The 23,094-nt window shown below is 32.6% G+C and overlaps 1 protein-coding gene across 1 annotated transcript in view; it reads right to left on the bottom strand.

Annotated features, from left to right (window-relative positions):
* LOC118181357 (astacin-like metalloprotease toxin 5) overlaps positions 1–4,085 on the bottom strand; it is an 80,342-nt gene extending 76,257 nt beyond the window's left edge. Inside the window, exons 1-2 of the mRNA XM_085810315.1 lie at positions 3,950–4,085; positions 65–135 (exon numbers count right to left, since the gene is read on the bottom strand). Coding sequence (XP_085666441.1) covers positions 65–135; positions 3,950–4,013 — 135 coding nt within the window. The 5' untranslated portion in view covers positions 4,014–4,085. The remainder of the gene's footprint in view (positions 1–64; positions 136–3,949) is intronic.
* Between the last annotated feature and the right edge of the window lie 19,009 nt (positions 4,086–23,094).

Raw genomic sequence — 23,094 nt, 5'->3', positions numbered from 1 at the left:
AGGATGTACCTTATAATATATTTTAATATCTTATGCAGTTAAAATATATATAAGTGATACTTACATCTGGGCTGTCAATCCCAGCAATATCTTCACCAAATAAATTAGGATTCTCTAAAGCAGTGCGCTCGATCTCTGTAACAGGATAATAATGTCCTGCATTAAATTGTGAAATCTATTGCATTTCATACGAGTAACGGAATAAAGCATAAAATGTATTGCACATTATTGTATACAAGTGACTCCTTAGTTTTAAAACAGTAGTAAGCAGAACAGGAAAAAAATATGTTAAATACATTTTATCTGTTGCTGAAACTCTGCAAAAGAAAAATGCGCATTTTTTAACAAAACTTTGCTATTTTTCATTGGCAAAAGATTTTATTAGAATTTGTATCATTAGAATAATTCATAAAATACATTTCTTGAGGCGTGCGAAAATAAATCCCGTGTAAGATTTTCGCTAGTGCAATTCTCAATTACTGTAGAAAGTGACGAATCTTAAGAAATAGTTATCGAACAATCGCTTAAGTTCGTGTGGCAAGAAACAACAAGATGGAAATGTAACTAACCCTTTATTATTCCAATAAGATTTAAGAAAACTCCGTCTTGGAGTGTACAATCAAAGCCGACACTTGGGCTTGAATTTAAGAGACTGAGAATTAAACTAAAACTAAGATTAATTAAAGAAATATAGCCGAAGCTATCAAGTTTCTAATGCAGTTGGCCTCTTAAACACCAGATGATTGCGAAGCTATCAGTAACAGCTTTGAGAGAGAGAGTGGCCAAAAGGCAGACACGCGTAAATCAGAAACTCTGATTCTCTCTCTCTCTAAGACCAAAGAACTTCGCGGTTAAATACCGCTCTTCCTCATTATGTATTCAGACGTAATTCTGAAACTACGTTCTGGTCGGAAGCAGTAAGTTGAAGTTAAGAATTTGACAGGAAAGGAACTTAAAATTTAACTGTTAATAAAATTAACATAATCCTTACACCCGTTATCGTAAGTGCATACGTTTTTCTCAAAGAGATGTCTATATTTTTATAATTATCGAAATAAAACTCAATTGTGGTATTTCTAATTGCGTAGCCTTCTTACGGATGCAAATACTTACATACTTCTTTCTTTATAAAAAAAATAACTAAAACTTCTTACATTAGGTAGCTCGATTTGGTAAATAATACATTGTGTCCACAAAAATCCTTTTTCGGCCTTTTCTCTCTCAAGCGTTAGACGTAGACATACATTTTCATTTGCAAAAACCTTTTAAATTTCGTAAACATTCATACTTTGTTATTTTTAAATGTAAGTGATGAACTTCATAAAAATAGAAAAAGAGTCGCTTAAGTCATAAATCAATGAAGTAAAGAAGCTTCAGTAGAACAATAATGAATCGATACCTCAGCTGGTTATTACTATAATGTATAAAACCTCCTGATAGAAATGGAGATAAAATACTTAAACATAGGATGGATAGAATTTTGTACAATAATACAATACATGATAGCATTCGTAAATGCTACAGTTACGAACGACCTTAAAATAAAGACGAATATATTATGTATGAATACAGTTCTTGTTTACTCTTTCTAAACATATGATCATAAAAGATGCCTCTAAAAATATTAAACTATTTGTATCTGGTACTCTTATTTGGATGTTTGACTGATAACTCCTGATGTTCTCGCTCTCAACTTTTACATAACAAAAGAATTTCCGAAAAGTATCCTTAAATACATCTATTAATTTCTTTTCATTAAAAATTTTGAAATGTTTTAATAACAATTCTTAGTATAAAATAGAATTCTTTCCACCATTTGTATCAGAAGTACTATTGCATATTTATTGAATCTGGTAAGGCTTTTTTCTGTGAGTTTTCAAAATGTCCCACGATTCTGTGGTAAGTATAGATCTTGTTCAGACTTTAAAAATCAAACCTGGGCTATAAAATGTTTACTGGCATTAAATAATGTTAAAAACTTTAAAATTTAAGTATTGAAGCATACTACAAGGTAAACCAGTTATACATATATATATATATGTATATATATATATATATATATATATATGTATGTGTGTGCGTTATGTGTATATTTTTTATTGCAAAGGCACTTCATTATACATCAGAGGTTCAAGAGACTGGAGCATGAAAGAAAACAAAAATAGAATACAGAAAGACAAAACAGTAATTAATCTAATTAAAATAACAATAACTGCATCAAAACTGGAAAATGGAATAACACATGATTGCATTAAGCGTAGGTTTTTAGTCCAAAGAGACAATTTGCCCAGAAGGACTATTAATTTCGTTTTCGCATTTTTTGTTGATTCACTACAAGCGTTGTTTCACTTTTCAAATTGTTGGCATCAAATATTATCGACCTTTATTATATTTAAAGAGATTAAATATTGAATAATCTGCATAAATGTATGTATGTTTCTCTCATTGTGATAAAACAACGGTACCTAGAGACATCCAATTTTGAATGACGTAATCTCACTGCGAATATGGGCATCTGGAAGCCCAAATTTGAAATTCGGAATTTGATTTATTATCGATTTCATATTTTGTAAAACTAATAAATTTCTGATTAACAAACTCAAGGATTTCGAAGCGAGTAATGACGACATTGTACAGAAAAAATCATTTTTATCTCCAGCTCGTAAGACTGTGTATCGGAAATTCTAAAGATATGCCCAATTTAAAATTATTTTGCGATATTACTCTTAAACTGAATTTTATAGTTTAAGTGCGAAGAACATGATATTTAATAAATAAAGGTAACACACAATGTTAAAAAAAGCCCCTTTGGGAGTAATTTAAAATCTGAAACCTTTCAAATTTTCTTTTTTTTTCCTTTTATTTAGTCGCTTGTTATCAACTGCACCAACTCTTTAGCCACCCAATGTGGAATGTATATAGACTAAGGATCTTTTTAAAGATGTTAATAAATAAAATGCAATATAAATGTTTTACAACATTACTTGTACGAATGTTGCTTACATTTAATTATCCAACATGAAGCTATGTTTTAACCTAATCATCAGATTTAGCTTCAACAAAATGCCAATTCTCCACTAAATGAAAATTTAATTTTTCAAGATGCCAGTGTAAATATTTAAAAAATTAAAAGCCTTATCTTAAAATTTAAGTATTTATTTTATTCTTCTTAAACAGAAGGTAATGCTGTAACAGACATTAAATAAATATTTTTAATAAAATTAGTTTCGTCAAAAGACTCTAGATTCTGTACTTCTTCTAAAATATGGCTGAGAAATTTTCAAGAGACTTCCTAGAGGTTTTGAAACTTAAAAAAAATATGCAATTATATAGGAAACTACTATAATATCATTCGAAATTTTTAACTTAAGTATAATAAATTATAGAAAAATTATAACAATGGAAGTAAAACTTAGTGACACTTTACTGAATGCTTTAGTCTATTTTCAGGTAATGCGTGTGTGCTCTTGAAAGTTCTTCAAAAACGCCTTCTTCCTTTTATACAGATAAGACCTCGTGTGCTTTGCCAGATTAAAAATAAACGAACTCTTAGTATTTGTCTTTGCGTCATTTCAACAAAAACTACAAGTTATTTTATAGCAACTGAACGCTTACAAAAGTCATACCATACAACGCCAAAATTTTAAACTACATAAAATGTAAAAATTTATATTTTTCCAGACAGCTGAAAATCCAGAGAAACTGAGTAACGGTTCTTAGACAGGATTAAAGACAAACCAAATTAACGTTCCTTTTCAGAAAGAAAACAACAGGCATTACGGACAAAAGCTTTTTAGTATTTAGAAAACAACAGATGAGCTTAGACACTTTTCAAGGACTTACATGTCTTAATATGTTGATTAATTAGAGAATATAGCAAATTGTCTTTTAATACAATTCACTTAACGCACAAGACAGGACATATCATAGAATATCTAAATCATTTTACCATCATCCAGAGTTGCAAACACTGCCGAGATCAGGCTAAAAGCAAACACCAAGTGAAACTTCATACTTAGTTTAAGAAACAGTGTTCTAAAACGTAATTCGAAACCTATCTTCTACTGCTTATGAAATACTAAAACTTATCTGCATACAATACCTCAAAATCAGAACAGGCAGATATTTGATTAGTTTGCTCAATTAGATCTAATCATCGAAGTTCATAGTTTGGTTTAAAAATCAGCAGTGATTGCAAGTTTCCAAACGGTAAACAACAATTCAAAGAAACACAGAGCCTGCTGAGTCTGGAGGAGGAGCGTGGAAATTTAAACAGCTGAGAACAAAAATGTGAAAAGAATTCAGAAGGCCTTGAATAAAAAGTAATAAAAGCTAAAGGTTTGATTCTTGCAAGTTGCATTCTTGCATGTCTCAAAATGTATCTAAGTAAAGGTGCTGAATAAGATGAAATTCAAGCAACATTCTGCAGCAAATTGATAAATATCTGTGGAGATAAAAATGACAGCACCTTAAGATAAAAATGATTACCTTCAAAAGATTAACCTTTTACAATTTTTTCTAAGAAGAAACAAAAATATTCATAAATTGCTAAATACAGGAATTATAAATGTAGCACATAATATAATTTTTAATTTGTTAAATTTAAAAATGGTCTACTTAGTTTTATTAAAGCTAAATTCATCAAATACAAATTTAAGAAAATCTCGGAGTTTAATTTTAACCACCAGAGATGATAATTAAGAAGAATTAATGACACCGACTAAGAAAATTTTAAAGGAATATTAAAATTTTTTGCAAGTTATTTCCTTCTGTCAAGATGCAAGTGAATTAAAATAACTTAAATTCAAGCTTGATTGCATCGAAGGATTATCTCAATACCCTGAAATGAAAGTTAGTTTGTGTTCTAAAAAGATAAATAGATACAGTTAGTCAATAAAGTCTGCGTACATCAAGAAAAGTAATATCAAATCCAAATTTTAAGGTGCGAAAAGGGTAGTTTCTTAAAGTTTTATTTTTTAAATATTTAGTTTCAATAAGGGACTTTGAAATTATTTAACTGTAATAATTTCATATCTAATAATTTATGCACACTAATTTTTAAAAGATAAGTGGCCAGAAATCAAAGCCAATAAAGTTTGCGTACAACGCGAAGGAGGCGAGGGATTTCTTATCTAACTTTTAAAGTTCAAATTTGAGAATGCAAAGATTGTTACACTTTCAAGTCATTGACTTCCGAAGCAAATTTCACGTTGATTGGAAGTTGCTATTTCTATTTTCTTTGACGAAAATGACAAACAATAAAGAAATTCCTTTAGTTACGAGACAACTAGTTATCAAATTGAGAGATGAAGGTAAAACTCTTCGTTATATTGATAAAACCATTGGAAAACCATTTCCTAGTGTGCAAAGAGTTATTCAAAACTATCTTGACACTGTCTGGTAGTCTTGCTGTAAAACCAAGATGTGGGAGACAGAAGAAGCTAACGCTGAGAGAAGAAAGAAAAATTCTTTTTACGAATTAAACAAAATTTTAAACTTTCTGCTGCAAGCATTGCAAAAGACATTTTTTTAACTAGCAACAAGGAAATTTCTCCTGAAACTGTACGAAAAGTGCTGCGAAAGTCCTATTATCATGGACGCAAACCTAGGTCTAAGCCATACATTTCCGAGACAAATAGAAAGAAAAGAATTGCTTTTGCCAAAACATATTTAAACTCTTCGCAGCAATTCTGGAACGATGTAATTTGGTCAGATGAAAGTAAATTAACAATATTTAAAGTTAATGGCCACCCTATTGTATGGAGAAAACCAGGAACAGAACTGAATCTGAGAAATTTAAATCCAACTTTCAAACATGGAGTTGGCGGTGTGATGGTATGGGGGTGTATGTCGTCGAAAGGAGTTGGAAATTTTCACATTATTGATAAAGTCATGGATAAGTATGTTTATTTGGATATTCTGAAGAAAAATCTACGAGACAGTGCCCGAAATTTAAATCTTTCTAATACCTTTATTTTCCAACAAGAAGACGACCCGAAACATTGTTATGTAGAGAAATTATCTGATAGCGTTATAAAAATTAGGTGAATGATTTTATGATTTATGGAAATTTAAATTTTATTTTGATTCTGAATTATTTATTTTAAGGCTTTAATTTTGGGGAAAAACAGATGCTTCTGGAAATATTATTTAGTTTAAATGAATATTATTTATTTTCTTTTATTTGCAAATCTTGTACAAACTTTTATTCATTGTGAAAGAAGCAGGGAAAGGGAGGCAATTTTTGCCAAGTCATGATTTCGCGCGCTTTGTCCTTTAGAATGTTCGAGAAAGAATTTTCATTGTTAGTTGACCTTAAGAGAGGAAAGTACGTGACAGAAAGGTCAAAGGTTGCTACTTGTCTTTCAATGTAAATCATTCAGGTTTTTGGCGATTGAGGGTCCGGTTGTTGGCTAAGTGAAGAAAGGCGCGCATGCGGGATCACCCTTATTTCCGCATTCAGGGATTGAAAACGAAGATTTTGCAAAAATTAAGGGGGCGATAAGTGAAGCCATAGTGGGAGCCCGTGTTTGTGAAGGAGACGAAGGAAATTCGAGTTGGATTCACTCTCTGTCTCACTGATTTTTGGGCTGGCTGGACTAGTGGACGTTGCTCTTGAAAACTGGCTTGAAGGAGATAAATGTAATTGACTACGAGAGATGTTTTCCGGCGGGGAGCGGCAAATATGCTCCCCGGCCGCGTTTTGAGTTAAGAGGCGACTCTCTTACGCACTCACTCTTGGACTCGCTGACTTTCGGGCTTGCTGGACTTGTGGACGTTGCTCTTGAAAACTGGCTTGAAGGAAATTCGAGTGGGATTCTCTCTCTTACTGACTGGCGGGTGGAACTTACTTGGGACGTTACTCGTGAAGCTTGCTCTTGGGATGAGTAAGAACAGGCGAGCCGTAATTGCCTAGAAAAAACGTTTCTGACCTGAAGCTGAAAACCCTCTTCCTTGCGGCGTGCTGGTAAAGAGGCGAAATTTGAACGAGTTACCTGCGTGTTGACATAGGACTTTCAGGACCAAGCGGATAGCCGTCCTGGGCAGCAGTGCTCCTGTTTCTGTTCTCCAGTGGGAATTGGCGCGACATTTTTAGAACCAGTGTCAAGATGAGCCCGACCGACATCAACGCTTGATAAGATACGAGTCCTCCACTTCAAGATGTCCCCTCAAGATAAGTTTTATTTTTTTGGTGTGTTTGAACTTTAGGCAAGTTTTTCAAAAACGTCCTTAGCAGTAAAACCAACGTCGAATCTAAAATTTAACTCTCAGGCCTTAAATTGTTTCCCTTTCCTTTCTTTTAAATTACCAGACAAACCTTAAGTTTTTTTATGAATTTAAATGAAAAGACTCTCAGATGAGGTTAAGATTTTTCTTATTGTGATGTAATTGAATAAACTGATATTTAATCTGGAACCTCTTACAGTATGTTTTCTTTATATATTTAATATGTTTTTTTTTTTATATTTCTTGTATATGTTTTTTCTTAGGTTTTCGATCCTCTCACGGCGCGGTCCCGGGATGCATTTTTTTCACAACGCATAAATGCTGTACACGTTTCACTATACGATCACTAAAATTTTGATAGTTGGCAAATTCTTAAGGGTTTAGTTTTCCTCCCTAAGAGGAAGTAGAAACCTTTTCACGGTAAGTAGTTTCATATTTAACATTTAACATATAGGAATTTCAGATATAACATGGTACCTTGAAGTAAAGCTATTTAACCTTGGTGTCGAAACTTTTCTTCATAACATTGGTGCCGTGACCTCTGCTTAGTGAAGGATCGAATCAGTAACTTATTTTTTGAATTTATTTACTTTGTATAACTCACTGTTTTATGAAGGAGTTAAATTTTATGTGCTAGGATTAATTAGAGTTTTTGATTTGTGTTTGCTTATTTGTTAATACGAGAGTGATAAAGTTTGAAAATGTGTGTGAATTGCAGGAATTTTGGACTTTAACGTTAGGCAAACAGAATTGAACTTTAAAATTAGGAAAAATATATTTTTTTAATGTAGCAGAATAGGTACTGTACATTCTTACTGTTGAAAATCCTTGAGTGTTTTCTAGATGTGTATTTTTGATTTTCGACGTACTGATTTATGATACAAGATGGAAAATGAATTATTTCACGATAATCCTATGCTATTTGTATATCCTTGTAACAAGTTTCGAGTGCTTGTTTTTAAAAACTGGACTCATTTTTTGAGCACTTCTAAGAGAAAGAGATTAAAGACTCTAATTATTTTACTGAATGAGACAAGCCATAGCTATGCGTAGCTAGAAATTTTTTTGTGCGTGTTTTTGCTACTTATTTAACCTAGAATCTTGTGAAATGTGTAATTGTGAAGGGTAACGTTAGAGAAATTTTGATTTTTTGACTTAATTGAATAATATTTTGTGAAATGTATGTAATGTTTTCATGATTCTCTATCGTAGTAGATTATTACTTTTTGATTTACAATGTTTTGTTATGATTCCAGTATATTGTGTAATGTGTTAGAAAATTTAAATTAGTATTGAGCAATGAATTTTATAAGTTCTTAAGACATAATGATACAAATGAATGAGTTAAAAAAAATTGTAGATTGTTTTTCAATTGCCAAATTCTGTTTTAAAGTGAACATGGGTTAGATTTGGATTTTTGCCTGAGATCAGCAATAGTGATGTTTGGTTATTTAATTTTTTTTTGGATTGAATTCTTCAGCTTGAGTGAAGTTCTAATTAGTTTAATGAGTCAGAGTAATTGAGATTAGTTATCTTCTGAGGTTTAAGTTTGTGAAGAGTTGTCATGTGAGAATTGTTTAAACAGTAGAAATTTAGTCTTGTGAATTGTAGAAAGTGAAGTTTAATGAGAATTTTGTGACAACGGGAATTTGTTTTGTGAAAATTTTTGAAATAAGTTTGAGAAGATTAGTTACTTTTGCTCTGTACTCATGTGTGGGAATTTTCTGTTGATTTCAAGTAGTTTGTCTTGAATTTGCTAGTGAATCGTAATAGATTTGATTTGAGTTATTGAATTTTCTTTCTTGGTTGGACTTGTTGCTGAATTTGAGGTTAATTCTTGTTTTGGCTTAAGTTTTGTATTTGAATTGGTAGTATCAAGATAGTTGTATCAGGTTTTTGTTTTGTTTTCTGGTGGTTTCTGCCAAGGTCCGTAAAATGTAAGTTCTCTGATGTTTAGTTTCTGTGGAAGAATTGAGATTTCTGTGGTCTTAGGAAAATAGAAGAATTTGAGTTATGGATTTCATTTGTGTGATTTTTAGGGATTTTGAGTTACGAGTTATGAGTATTTTTTTTAGTTTAGCACTTTTGAGAACTTTGCATTTGTTGCTTGCAGTTAGGTCTTGCGTGAAGTTGTAATGTCCTGAAAGCTCGTTTTCTTGTAAATACTTGCACTTCATGGTGTCACTTGACCTCTTACACCGGGAGAAACAGGAACTTGTTATCTGAGAAAACTATTGTTGTATCTTTTTCATTGTGTTGGTTCAGGATTGTAACGTTTCAGTCAGCGCACTTTTCTTTCCGAGGTGTGGTGTGGTGTGGTGTATTTAGTTATGGCAAAGCACACTAGGGCTATCTGCCTAAGGGGAGGGATGCCTTTCGTGGAGGACTTTCTAAGGGAAACTGGCTCGTATACACGTTACACATGGGGAAAACCACGAAAACGCCCATGCAGCCAGCCCCTTTTCTTTCCGAGATAAGAGATCTTATGTTCTCTTTCAACCTGTCTGGGGGTTTGCTTGATACGTAAAGTTTGAGTCTGTCATTCATAATACAGCGCTTTTCTCAGCTTACATGGACGCGGTAAAGAGTTACTTTGTTTCTTTTGTTTGGGTGGAGGTGTTGCTGAAGGCTGCTACTTAGGTTACTATACAACGTTTTGAAAAAGTCTGATGCAGAATAGATCTCAGTTTTCGCCTAAATTGGGGGGTTTGTTTTGAACACTTTTTTGATTTGTGATATTTTATCTAGTGTTCTAGTAACGTGCTTCAGTCCAGCTTTGATTGATTTCTTTGACTAGTTGAAATTTTTTTGTGGACTTAAGGGATTTTTAGAATTACTGAAATTTTTGTTGTCTTACTAAGGGGACTTAAGTCTGGTGTTGTTACTCACTAGTGTTTACTTTGAGGTTTGAAAAATTTTTTAGCGGCACTTCACTCTTGCTGGTTGATTTTTTTGGCTTGATTTGAATTACAGTGAAGTATTTTTGACTTGATATGGTTTAACATATTGACTATTCGTGTATTTGTTGAGGTATAGCAGTTTAAAATTTTTGTTTGTTTAAGTATCAATGATCTCATTGCTCATTGGAATTATGTGCGAAATTTTTACAGTTTAAGTGTATTTTCATTTTATATGTATATGTGTATCTTGGTAGTATTTGTAAATTTTTGGCCAAACAGTATTTTGTATATGCATTAGGTTGTATTATTTTTATTATTATTTTGTGTGTGTCTTGGATAAAATTCTAATTGGTATTTGTACAGCATATTCGTTATGTTCATTCTCGGAATTGATTTTGGTTGGATTGAATTTTTGGACAATCACGTTTTATTTCTTTCTGATTTTTTTTGTGTGGGGTATTTTCGGCTGGTTCCGAGGTTCCTTGTGTTGTAACGTTCTTTTCTTTTCTAATGCTTTGCCCTGATCAGGCCTCTTCTGTTCTTAGACGTGATTGTTTGGGGATTCATTCCTGGAAGTTATTCAATTTCGTAGTACTTAGGGGGGTCTTTACTCTTTATTTGAATACGTTCATGTGACATATTTTATTTGGAATTGTTTGAATTATTAGTGTGTTCTTTTCTCAGGAATGTATTTTATGTATCTGCGGCGCGTTAATTATCTTATTTTTATTTATTTCATTTTTTTTGGTGTGAACAATTGGATTAGATTATTTCTTTCTTCGGGTGTGAGTATCCGAACACATTCAGTGGCTTATCTATCGTAAGGGAAAAATTGAAAGATAAAGTCTTCTTCAACTTTGAAAGAGTGATTGTTCTTCCTTGGTCGAAGGTGAGACGTAGGAGGGTGAAATCTGGTTTCTTCTAAGGTCAAGTTTCTCTACTAAGGAGTATTGTGGTGCTGAGTTCATATTCCGGGGTTGGTTGCTTTCATTTTCTCGCGTTGAAGGCTGCAGGGGGGAGTTGTTAACACAATGATTTCTAACTACAGGGTTTTCCCTCGATTGCATTGACAACTCCGTACTCATTTAATGTACTCCATGATTGTGCTCAGCAGAAATTGTCACAATAGTAGAATGTGCTCGACCTCAGGTGAAATTGTTTACATTAATGGACTGAAAGAGAATGAATAGATAAATAAACGTTCAGGAATGTGGCCACACAGAGACTGCAACACTAGTGTGATGTAATGAACTGAGAAAAAAAAAAGAGAAATTCTTTTTGTCATTATTGATTGATCTTAGACATATTTTGTTTGTGATTAACGCCTTATTTTTATTTTTATTTCTGTATGTGTTCTGAGTATTTCTAAGTTTAATTAATTAAGTGATTTAATTGATGTTTTTGATTAATTGTTTTTGATGATCTTCCTTGAGTATTTTAATTAGTAATTGCTTTGATTAATCTTGTTGTTTTACTTGCACATTTTGGACTTGAAATTTAATGTGTCAGTAACGTCACTGTTACCTAGGAGTCGTGTGAAATATTGTTACAGTATGTTATCCTTTAGCCTTATTGCACAGTATGAGTCATGGTATTTCAAGAAGTGTCTGTCTGCTAAATTTTGGTAAACCAAAATTTAATTCCTTAGGGGAAAGGAATGTTATGTAGAGAAATTATCTGATAGCGTTATAAAAATTAGGTGAATGATTTTATGATTTATGGAAATTTAAATTTTATTTTGATTCTGAATTATTTATTTTAAGGCTTTAATTTTGGGGAAAAACAGATGCTTCTGGAAATATTATTTAGTTTAAATGAATATTATTCATTTTCTTTTATTTGCAAATCTTGTACAAACTTTTATTCATTGTGAAAGAAGCAGGGAAAGGGAGGCAATTTTTGCCAAGTCATGATTTCGCGCGCTTTGTCCTTTAGAATGTTCGAGAAAGAATTTTCATTGTTAGTTGACCTTAAGAGAGGAAAGTACGTGACAGAAAGGTCAAAGGTTGCTACTTGTCATTCAATGTAAGTAATTCAGGTTTTTGGCGATTGAGGGTCCGGTTGTTGGCTAAGTGAAGAAAGGCGTGCATGCGCGATCACCCTTATTTCCGCATTCAGGGATTGAAAACGAAGATTTTGCAAAAATTAAGGGGGCGATAAGTGAAGCCATAGTGGGAGCCCGTGTTTGTGAAGGAGACGAAGGAAATTCGAGTTGGATTCACTCTCTGTCTCACTGATTTTTGGGCTGGCTGGACTAGTGGACGTTGCTCTTGAAAACTGGCTTGAAGGAGATAAATGTAATTGACTACGAGAGATGTTTTCCGGCGGGGAGCGGCAAATATGCTCCCCGGCCGCGTTTTGGGTTAAGAGGCGACTCTCTTACGCACTCACTCTTGGACTCGCTGACTTTCGGGCTTGCTGGACTTGTGGACGTTGCTCTTAAAAACTGGCTTGAAGGAAATTCGAGTGGGATTCTCTCTCTTACTGACTGGCGGGTGGAACTTACTTGGGACGTTACTCGTGAAGCTTGCTCTTGGGATGAGTAAGAACAGGCGAGCCGTAATTGCCTAGAAAAAACGTTTCTGACCTGAAGCTGAAAACCCTCTTCCTTGCGGCGTGCTGGTAAAGAGGCGAAATTTGAACGAGTTACCTGCGTGTTGACATAGTACTTTCAGGACCAAGCGGATAGCCGTCCTGGGCAGCAGTGCTCCTGTTTCTGTTCTCCAGTGGGAATTGGCGCGACATTTTTAGAACCAGTGTCAAGATGAGCCCGGCCGACATCAACGCTTGATAAGATACGAGTCCTCCACTTCAAGATGTCCCCTGAAGATAAGTTTTATTTTTTTGGTGTGTTTGAACTTTAGGCAAGTTTTTCAAAAACGTCCTTAGCAGTAAAAACAACGTCGAATCTAAAATTTAACTCTCAGGCCTTAAATTGTTTCCCTTTCCTTTCTTTTAAATTACCAGACAAACCTTAAGTTTTTTTATGAATTTAAATGAAAAGACTCTCAGATGAGGTTAAGATTTTTCTTATTGTGATGTAATTGAATAAACTGATATTTAATCTGGAACCTCTTACAGTATGTTTTCTTTATATATTTAATATGTTTTTTTTTTATATTTCTTGTATATGTTTTTTCTTAGGTTTTTGATCCTCTCACGGCGCGGTCCCGGGATGCATTTTTTTCACAACGCATAAATGCTGTACACGTTTCACTATACGATCACTAAAATTTTGATAGTTGGCAAATTCTTAAGGGTTTAGTTTTCCTCCCTAAGAGGAAGTAGAAACTTTTTCACGGCAAGTAGTTTCATATTTAACATTTAACATATATGAATTTAAGATATAACATTGGTCAAGGTGTCCTTTAACAGATAATTTTTTTTTTTTTTTTTTTTTTTTTTTTTTTTTTTGTGTGTTTATTCGATCCTCTCACGTGTAGTAAGCTTCTATATAACAACATACAGTTAAAATTGTGAAGGAATATCTCTTCTATCACACTCCAAGACAGTTGCGTACTCCTCCACAGTCACTAGACGTCAATCCAATCGAGCATTTGTGGGCAAAATTAGAGAAACGAATTCGAAAACACAATATTACGTCGCGAAATAAGCTAATTAGTAAATTTCAGGAAGAATGGGCGAAATTTACATCGGATGACACTGAAAAACTAGTTCAGTCAATGCCCAAACGGCTGCAAGCTGTTTTGTAGAATAAAGGATATCCTACAAAGTATTGAAGTAATGTAAAAAACTTATATTTTGCTTTTTTTGGAAGTGTACGCAGACTTATTGGAGGGAATTTCTGAAATTTTTTGACAAAATATATTTTTGAAAAAATGTAAAAAGTATTACACTGGTATTATTTACTTTTTATTTAAGCTTACAATTTTAGCTAATAGAAGAAAAAACTGCAATGATTAAAATACATTTTTCTATGCTTTAAGTGTTTTTTTAATTTAAAATTTAGTCTGTAAGCAGACGTTTGTGACTAATTGTACTTCTTGCGTTGTGGGTTAATATTTGGTTGCTTATTTATTATATTGGGGAGAAAAGAAAATTGTGAGCATTTTACGATGGAGAATATTATAACAGTTATACTCGGAACATTTAATAACCTATTCTTCTCAACCTAAAATCAGGGTACCTTAACCAATTTGTTTGTAAATATACTGCTAAAAATGTTCGGCATTTTAATGTAAAAATATTACAATTTTTATAACAATATTTTGATTTCTGTGCAAAGTTGATAACATTCAAATACGATTTGTTTTCGACATTCTGCACATGTTTAAGGATTTATAAACAAAACTGTGGCAGAAAAAAATAAAAGTCTATTCTGAAAATACATTTTCTTAGAGATAAAGAGTGTATTAAATAGCTCATAATAATATAAATAATATTTCAAGTTAATCTTTTGAAGGCAATCAAGTTGTAAAGTTCATTTTAATTAACCTAATTTTCATATTATTCTAAATTTACTTCCGTACACTCTACCAGCTGTTTCTGTACATTTGTACCAGAATACAATATAGTTAAGTATAACTAAGTAAACCAAGCTTTTAGATTTTAAGATTTTTCAGAGAGTAGTTTCACTTAGGCTGACCGTTACTCTGCTTTAATTTTCTTGCTGTTGCAACTTGTCTTGCCAGCGTAAATTTCTGCTACCGCGATTGTTCACGAGATCTTTGTTAGAGGTAAACTACTTCGTGAGCACTTACCTTAGACGTGCTAATTTTGTATTTGCATTCTGCTTAATTTGAACTTGTGTTTGTTATCTTCAAGCTAGTGGTATATTGTTTCCGTTCAATATCGAGAATGTTTAACCGTCAGGTCGAATTGTTGTGGTAACTAGTTTATATTTAAATTTTTATACTTTGATTTTGATACTTGGAGTTAATTGGTAGTTGATATAAAACTGTTACCATATTAATATTGACAGAATATTAGCGTATTGACTGCCATTGATAATACTCGTGTTTTTCAGTAAACATTTATCACTGCCCCATGGGTATTCTACTTGTTATTCGTGTAGAACTCCATGATATTTTTGTAAGTATGCTTTGTAAAGATATTTCTATAGAATCAAATCCACAAAAACCTAAAAGAAATGAAATTGAAAACCAATAAAATTTCAAATATGGAAATAATCAAACAAAATCAGCAGAATTAAAGAAATATGAAATACAATAACTACAAAAATATATAGGAAGACTAATGCAATTAAATCTGATTCAGCGTTTTCTAGAAGATGTAGATCAGACTCAACTGGAAAACCACTACATTTAAAATTTGTGATAATATTTATATATAGTATCGCATACTATATATATAGATAGATAGATAGAGAGAGAGAGATTCTAAATTGCTTTTACAAATTAAGAGGGGTGATAGCACTCATCCAGAGGAGCAATAATTCCCATAGAACACAGGGTCGCATTCCACTCTGAAAGGCAGAGAAGAAGATTATGAGAATTCCAACCTGAGCTGTGGGGAGAGCGAATGAACGAGATCAAAAGTTGCGCAATCAGTTTAGTGAAAAATTCACAGAGAGTGCACAAAACAGATAAAACCGAAAACTTGGCATTCGAGTGTTAATTCTAGCTCAGACTTTGATGGCAAACATTCAAATGCACATCTTTGGTTCGCAAAGTCTCAACCTCGCAAACGATTGCAACAATCAAAGACTGAATGTTATCAACGAACTACAACTCAAGGTGGGATTGATACTATCAAGGCAGCAGTTCTTTTCCCGTTCGCCATCTTCTATCCTGTCCTGGACACACTGTGCTGCTCTCATTCTATTTGAAGCGCCCTTCTATGGGATACGAAGTTCTGACAGCTAGAACACAGCATAAACTTTTCATTTTAATCTCGACATACAACGGAAGTTGGAGATAGTTGATAATATTCAGCCCTTGATTAAATAATTAACTTGTTGCAATCGTTGGCGAGGTTGAGACGTTGCGAACCAAAGATGTGCATTTGAGTGTTTACCATCAAAGTATGAACTTGAATTAACACTCGAACTCCAAGTTTTCGGTTTTATCCATTTTGTGCACTCTCTGTGAGTTTTTTTACTAAACTGACTGCACAACTTTTCGTCTCGTTCATTGGCTCTCCAAACACTGTTGTAAGTTCAGGTTGGAATTCTCTTTTCTGCCTCTCTGAGCGGAATGCGACCCTATGTTCTATGTTAATTATTGCTCATCTGGATGAGTACTATCACCCCTCTTAATTTGTAAAAGCAATTTAGAATCACCCTGTATAAATATATATACTCTTTTGCAAAAAAATCGAAGCACCATGAAGAAAGTAATTTTTTTATGAAATTAAATATGTGTATAGCTCATACAGAGATAATAAAATGATTAAAAAATCAAGGTCATAGTGACTGTTCACGGCTCACAATCACCCATTGAGTGTTCAAATTAGTAGTTGGTCGAATCCCCCTGGCGGCAATGCATGCTTGAATTCGTCGAGGCAAGGAGTGGTAAAGGTTCCTAATATCATCCTGCAACACATTCTGCTTGTCATTCATCAATTCTCGCTCCAGATCTGCGATATTTAGTGGTGCCCGAATCTGGCGGCCTTGACATGCTCGATTGGTGAAAGATCTGGTGAACGTGCTGGCCAAGGAAGAGTATCAATCGCACAGAGACAGTCCAGAGATATGCGAGCGGTATCTGGCCTGGCATTATCTTGTTGTAAAATGGCCTCAGGATGACGTGCTATGGAGGGTAATGCAACCGGCCGCAGGATATTATCAACATATCGTTGATCTTCTAAAGATGTACGGAGGATGACTAAAGACGACCTTCTGTCATAAGAATTAGCGCCCCACACCTTCACACCAGGGGTTATGCCTGTATGCCTTCATAAAACAAAGGCTGATTGGGACCGCTGGCCCCGTCTTTCCCAGACACGAACACGGTGGTCATCTGCTTCAAGAGAGAAGCGGGATTCATCACTGAATACTATACGATGCCAGTCTGATGACAGACATGATGATCGGCTGCGACACTATTCCAGACGACTCCGCCGATGTTGGGGTGTCAAAGGCAAGCGTCTTAAAGGCCACTGTGAGCGTAACCCCGCCTCAGACAACTTGGTGTGAGATGGTGGACGGTACCACGGGAGGTATACACGTGGCTGTAGTGTAATGAATAGTCAACAATGATATCATTGGGGCGGTTCGGGCCTGGCGAACAATCATCCTATTTTGCCTCGCATTTGTGCTCCGTGACCTTCCAGAGCCTTCATTTAGACGGCAATTTCCTTGTAGCAACCATTGCTGCCAATATCTTTGCAGTGCCTGTGTTACAGTTTATGAAGCAGGCTATGAGAGAGCGCAGCTTTTTATTTTTTTTTTAGCTTGTTATTTTTTTATCGCATTAGCGGATTTGGATATAGATGCAGTGGCAACCAGAGAAACATGATGAACATTCTTCTGTAAGCATACAATTGTTGCACATAGTTTTAAATAAAATTTCTGTGTGAAAACCAAACTGGAAAAGAATTCCACGCGTTCCTGTGGATATTCATCAAGAAAGGTAAGCAAAAAATCACTTATCAAATGTTTTTAAATGTAAAAAATAAGAATAAGAAAATACAAATAAAAAAATAAAGATCATAAATTGCAACATGGTGCCGAAATTCCGATATAAGAGTGATATTTGATTATTGTTTGATTAGTAATTGAATATTGATTATTAAGATGGATAAGTTAAAAGCACTAAAAAAGAAGCGAGGAATGCTAAGAGCATCAGTAACAAGAATGATAGCTAAAATGGAAAAGGAAATAGAATCAGATAATATTAAATTTGATTTATTAGAAGAGGTACTATTCGGTTTTGAGGACCGTAAAATATCGCCAAACTATTGTTGCTGCCAAAAATAATTGCGACAACCCTAACGCAAGAAAGGAAGAATAATAGTAAATAACTATCTAAAGATTATTGTTATAATTTAGATTAAAGGTTAATTTAATATAATACGTTTTTATTATTATAATTCATATAAAAAAGGCTAAACATTACTGAATGGAAGCATAAGAGTAAATAACTATTTCAGATCATTATTATAATTTATATAAAAAGCTAAACATAACTGAATGTATTCCTGAATCACTATTTCGCTACCGTGTTATCGCTAAGCATAATTTCATCTCGTTGGTTGTTCAAACATAATTTTCTATAATGAATGATGCCTTTTCTTTGAGAAAATTCTCGGTAAAAGTGCAGAATCGCCCACTTATTTGTTTGGCGCTTTTTACAAAGGTAAAAACATTTGGATTTTTCTCAATTTCCTTTTACTTTTTAAGTGAAAATAGGTCGATGTGTACATAGATAAAGTCAAGGGTGTGCGCAGTGCCATTTCTGTGCAATTCTGAGATTTTTTTTAAAGTGAAAATAGGTCGATGTGTACATGGATACCGAGTATGTGCAATTCTTAAAAATGCGTTCTTAAACAATTCCCAAGTTGTTAAATCCATAGGATATCAAAAAAGTATTTAAAATCAAAAGAAGATTTAAAAATTAAACTAGTATTTCAATGGCGTCTTAAGAAATATAGAACTATCTAAAATTACGTAATTTGAAATCAGCGCGTACGTTCAGCGCAAAAGTAATCCGCGCGCAAAAGCGCGTTGGCGGTTTTGCGCAAACATTTTCGCTGCAATTTTTTACTGTTCTCAAAACGGAATAGTACCGAAGATGATTTATACATCTTAAATGAAAATGAAATCGAAAACGATATACTAAATACTGAACACTGAAATCGAATCTATCATAACAGATGAAAAAGAGTACGAAACTGAAATACAGGATAACTTGGAATATAAAAATAAAATCACCTTGTGCAAATCGAAGATCAATAGAATATTTAGAAATAGAAAATGTGTTAAATTAAATGAAATGCCATATAATTCTTCTACTATAGATATGTGCTATGAAACTACACTCTCGACTGTCAGTGCATAATAGTAAATGCATAATAGCAATGATTAAGTAACGTGCGTACTCTTTGCAATGTACTCCGCAAGTACGCAACCGAAATAACTCTAAGTCTGATGATAAAGTCTTCCGAATAGTCAATCTGTCGTCATTAGTTTCCATTTTATAAGGTATCCCTCCCGCTTTCCTAGCGTGCCTTCGTGGTGTAATGGTTCTGCACGCTGGGCCTGTATTCCAGAGGTCCGTGGTACGATTCCCGGCGAAGGCGTTTGCTAATTTTTCATCTCTCTAGCTTCCAAAAAATACCTAATGTCTCTACAATGTAATGAAGTTCCTAATAGTTTATTAAACCATTCTTGCTAACATCAAACATTAAATCTTAAAAACGAATTTTCACTGTTTTCTTAGTATTTATTACATTTTCGTGTTTAGATGTAATATTTCTCCACATTGTATTAAAAATTGTTACTTTTGCAATGCTTTATCACCGCTTAAAATTTTAACTATCAATTCTTATTACACTTTGTGTTTTTAGATACAGACGGAAACACCGCTAGAATTTGTGGTGTCGCTGCGTGAATTTAAAACAGGCGACTTTTAATCATTTTTACCATCTTTTAGTCTTTTATCTTTCAGTTATTTTATTAACTTTGAGTATAGTAAAACAGCTTGATTTACTTTACCCTCTTTTAGTTATTTGTACTACAAAAAATTTAGGAAAACTAAAAAATCAAGTAATAAAATTATGCTTAAAGTAGATATACACTTTAAAATTTCATAAAGATTTTTAAAGTATCTAATTCAACACCTAAATAATTTTAAATTGCTAGCCAAGCAAGATAAACAGTTCTTTTATGATAGTAAAACATGCCAAATTCATATATAGAACTTGATTTTTAAATTTTCAATTTTGATTTTGCAAATTGTAATGCAGAAAACTATCATTTATAGTTCACCAACTCTTTTAAATTCGTCTACGTTAAAATAGTATTCCTTCAAAAAAATTTTGTAGGTGCTCCGAACGTAAATACAGCTGTATGCTGTAAAAGTACAACTAGTGCAGTTTCTGAAACATATAGTTGTTGTGTAGTACATTGTTTAGATCGTCATGTCTTCTTTATATATGTTAATTTGTAGTTTACTGAGTGCGAAAAAGCACTTACTCATAAAAATCTGTGAGCAGTAATGCACACGTGAACCTTAGAATGATCTTTCAACCTTGAACTCTCAAATTTTAATATAGAATACATCTATACATCTGTATTTTCAGAAAATTTGAGAGAAAATAAATAAAAAAACATATATATATGTTTATTTAAAAATATATATACTGATAATATGTCAAGAAAATTTGTAGAGACGCAGATAAAATTTTTATTAACGATATTCGGCAATGCAGCATTTTCCCGTGTTTTCCCAAATCTTTAAAATGCTGTTTCAGGAAGTTAACCGATGTTTTATTCTCGAATGAAAATGTAAAACAATATAAAAATAGATATAGGGGAAGCTGAATTTTCGTATGTCTCTTAACTAATAAATTTCCCGCATTTATTACAAGTATTAATTTATGATTATAAAAGTATTTGTAGACAATTTTACAGTAGTTTTTGGAAGAAGATGCGAAAGTTTTTGGCCGTGCCTTAGCCAATGATAAACATGTTCATATGATATTGAAATACAATATGTAATACAATATGTTTCTATATAATAGAAATGCTTATATAGAAATACATGATGTTAAAAAATCAATTTAAAAAATAATTAAATGTTAAGTCAATAACTACCAGCAAAACATAAAAGAAATTGCACCTGCCAGTTTTTTGCGACTTTCTGAAATTTCAAAATTCTGCATTATTTTTGTTTTGTTTCGCAATTTTGCTTTTTAAGTGTATTGAAGCAATTCTATTTATCTTTTTTTTTTTCCAAATCATTCTGAAGTTCGGCACTCAAAGACTTCTTACGGGTAGTCTTGATTCTGACTTTGAAAAAAGTTTTGTTTTAAAACCTGTATTAAATAATCAGCGTGCAGTGTAGAATAATCGAAGTCTTACTGCGTAAAATGTAAATAAAATTTTTAATTTTATCAAACTATTTTAACATTTTTAGATTTTCGTATCTGTTTTCCGAAACCGATAATGAGTATTATTTCTAAAGTACATTGTTGAAATTATGCTAGGGATAACAAATAAAATTATGCGATCTACTAGGCATTATAACCCAGATATATATTAGGCTCAGGTGTTTCAGAAAACAAAAATATATACTTAAGTATTAGTGCTCAGTATACACTTTGACGCAGTTTGGAAAAAATTGTTTCTTTGAATTTTCGGATTGCAACTTATAGTACATAGGGTTACCTAAAGAACTGTTATGCGCATGGTTGTCAGAGTTTGACGACTTCTAATAAGATTGTTTCGATAATACGAAAGTACCAAAACATTCCGAAAATTCATTCCATAAATTAAGGTATAAAATATGAAAAATATATGAAATATTGAAAATATGAAAAACTTATGGCTCAGAAATTTAAATTAATATTTACAAGGGAGCTGAAAATAAGTTAAATTCTCATTTGAAGGAATATAAATTAATATCAGAGTATCTAAACATGTTATCCGCGGTCGCAAAACGGTTATCCGCTGAAGCTCTCATGATTCATCAAAGGTATTTCTAAAAAGGCTATGCATCGTACTTCTTTGCTCCAACATTAACGTCTTAAGATGACTTCTAGGTTAATTGGATAAAATTATAAGAGACCTCATTCCACAAAGTTGTGACAGTCGAATTTTTTGAAGTTCTTTTGCACGCACTTTGACGTTGATATAGTTGTTATAGTTCCTTATATTTTATTCTTCGACTTGTTTGTAGAAGTTTTGGTTATGAAAGAAAAGTCTGTAACGTTATGACAACGAGAATTTTTAGTACATTCTCTTTGTATATATTTGAAGAAAATTTCCCAACAAAAATTCGCCATATTTTCAAATTTTGATTTTAATGACAATGAAGAAATATCTTAACAAAATGTTCGGTAAAGTATCTTAAAAATTTAATGTAAATATATTAATCAAAAACTCAGCATTTGAAAAATCAGAAATTCATCTCAAGTGCTTACATTTTGTGACATAATGTAACTAAACTGCATTCAGCAAATTATAACAAATTTAATTACCAAATATTTTTTCAGTTCAGAAATCTGATTATTTGAATAGGACAATACCACATTTAACATTAAGTAAACTACGTTATGCATACTAGAAAAAAGAGTTGCGCGTTTCATTATAATTAAATACACACATGGTTCTCTTCAAATTTTACTTTTTCTTACTCAACAGAGTGGATTGGCATTTAAAACATTTAAGCAAAAAATACCAAAAAGATATCACGATTTTTTATTTGACTTAAGAATATATATTTTAAATAAAAATTAAAAAATATTCACGTAGTTCTAAGGTTTTATAAATTACTTAGACACCCCTGACATTTAAAGGATTTTTAAATTTCCAGGATTATATGCATCATTTTTCATTTTCATTTTAAAATATGCATGATTTTTCCTTGATATTTGACATGAGTACTTTAACCTAATTTTACTACTTTATTCCATTAATATAAGGCATTATTAATAGGGTGTTTGTTATGTTTCCGAATCAGAACAGTATAATTTAATTATTCCTTTAACAGAAAACAAACCTTTGTCATCTTGGCGATATTTTGCTCATTTGGCGTTATTTCGCTAATTTAGCGAAATAGCCATTTTTTTTCAATGTTAAATATACTTGCTCCTGTATTCTTATTTCTAAGGAGAAGCTTCGATTCTTTAAATTTTCATTTTATTTTTTGCAAAGATAAAGTTTTATATATAATTTCACTAAAATTATTTACATTTATACAAAATCCGTAACAATACTTTTGTTTTACCACAAGCGAGGATATCTAAGTACAGCTTAGAAGTTTTCTTGATGTATTCATCTACTTTAAAAGAATTTTATGCTTTGTGTTAAACACTCGTATAT

Source organism: Stegodyphus dumicola, chromosome 2 (genome assembly GCF_044657685.1).
Source record: "Stegodyphus dumicola isolate Sdum_Otavi_A_Nest chromosome 2, ASM4465768v1".
In the NCBI taxonomy this organism is placed as follows: Eukaryota; Metazoa; Arthropoda; class Arachnida; order Araneae; family Eresidae; genus Stegodyphus; species Stegodyphus dumicola.
The sequence above is the reverse complement of the archived record's forward strand: the minus strand, read 5'-3'. Positions and strand labels throughout refer to the sequence as shown.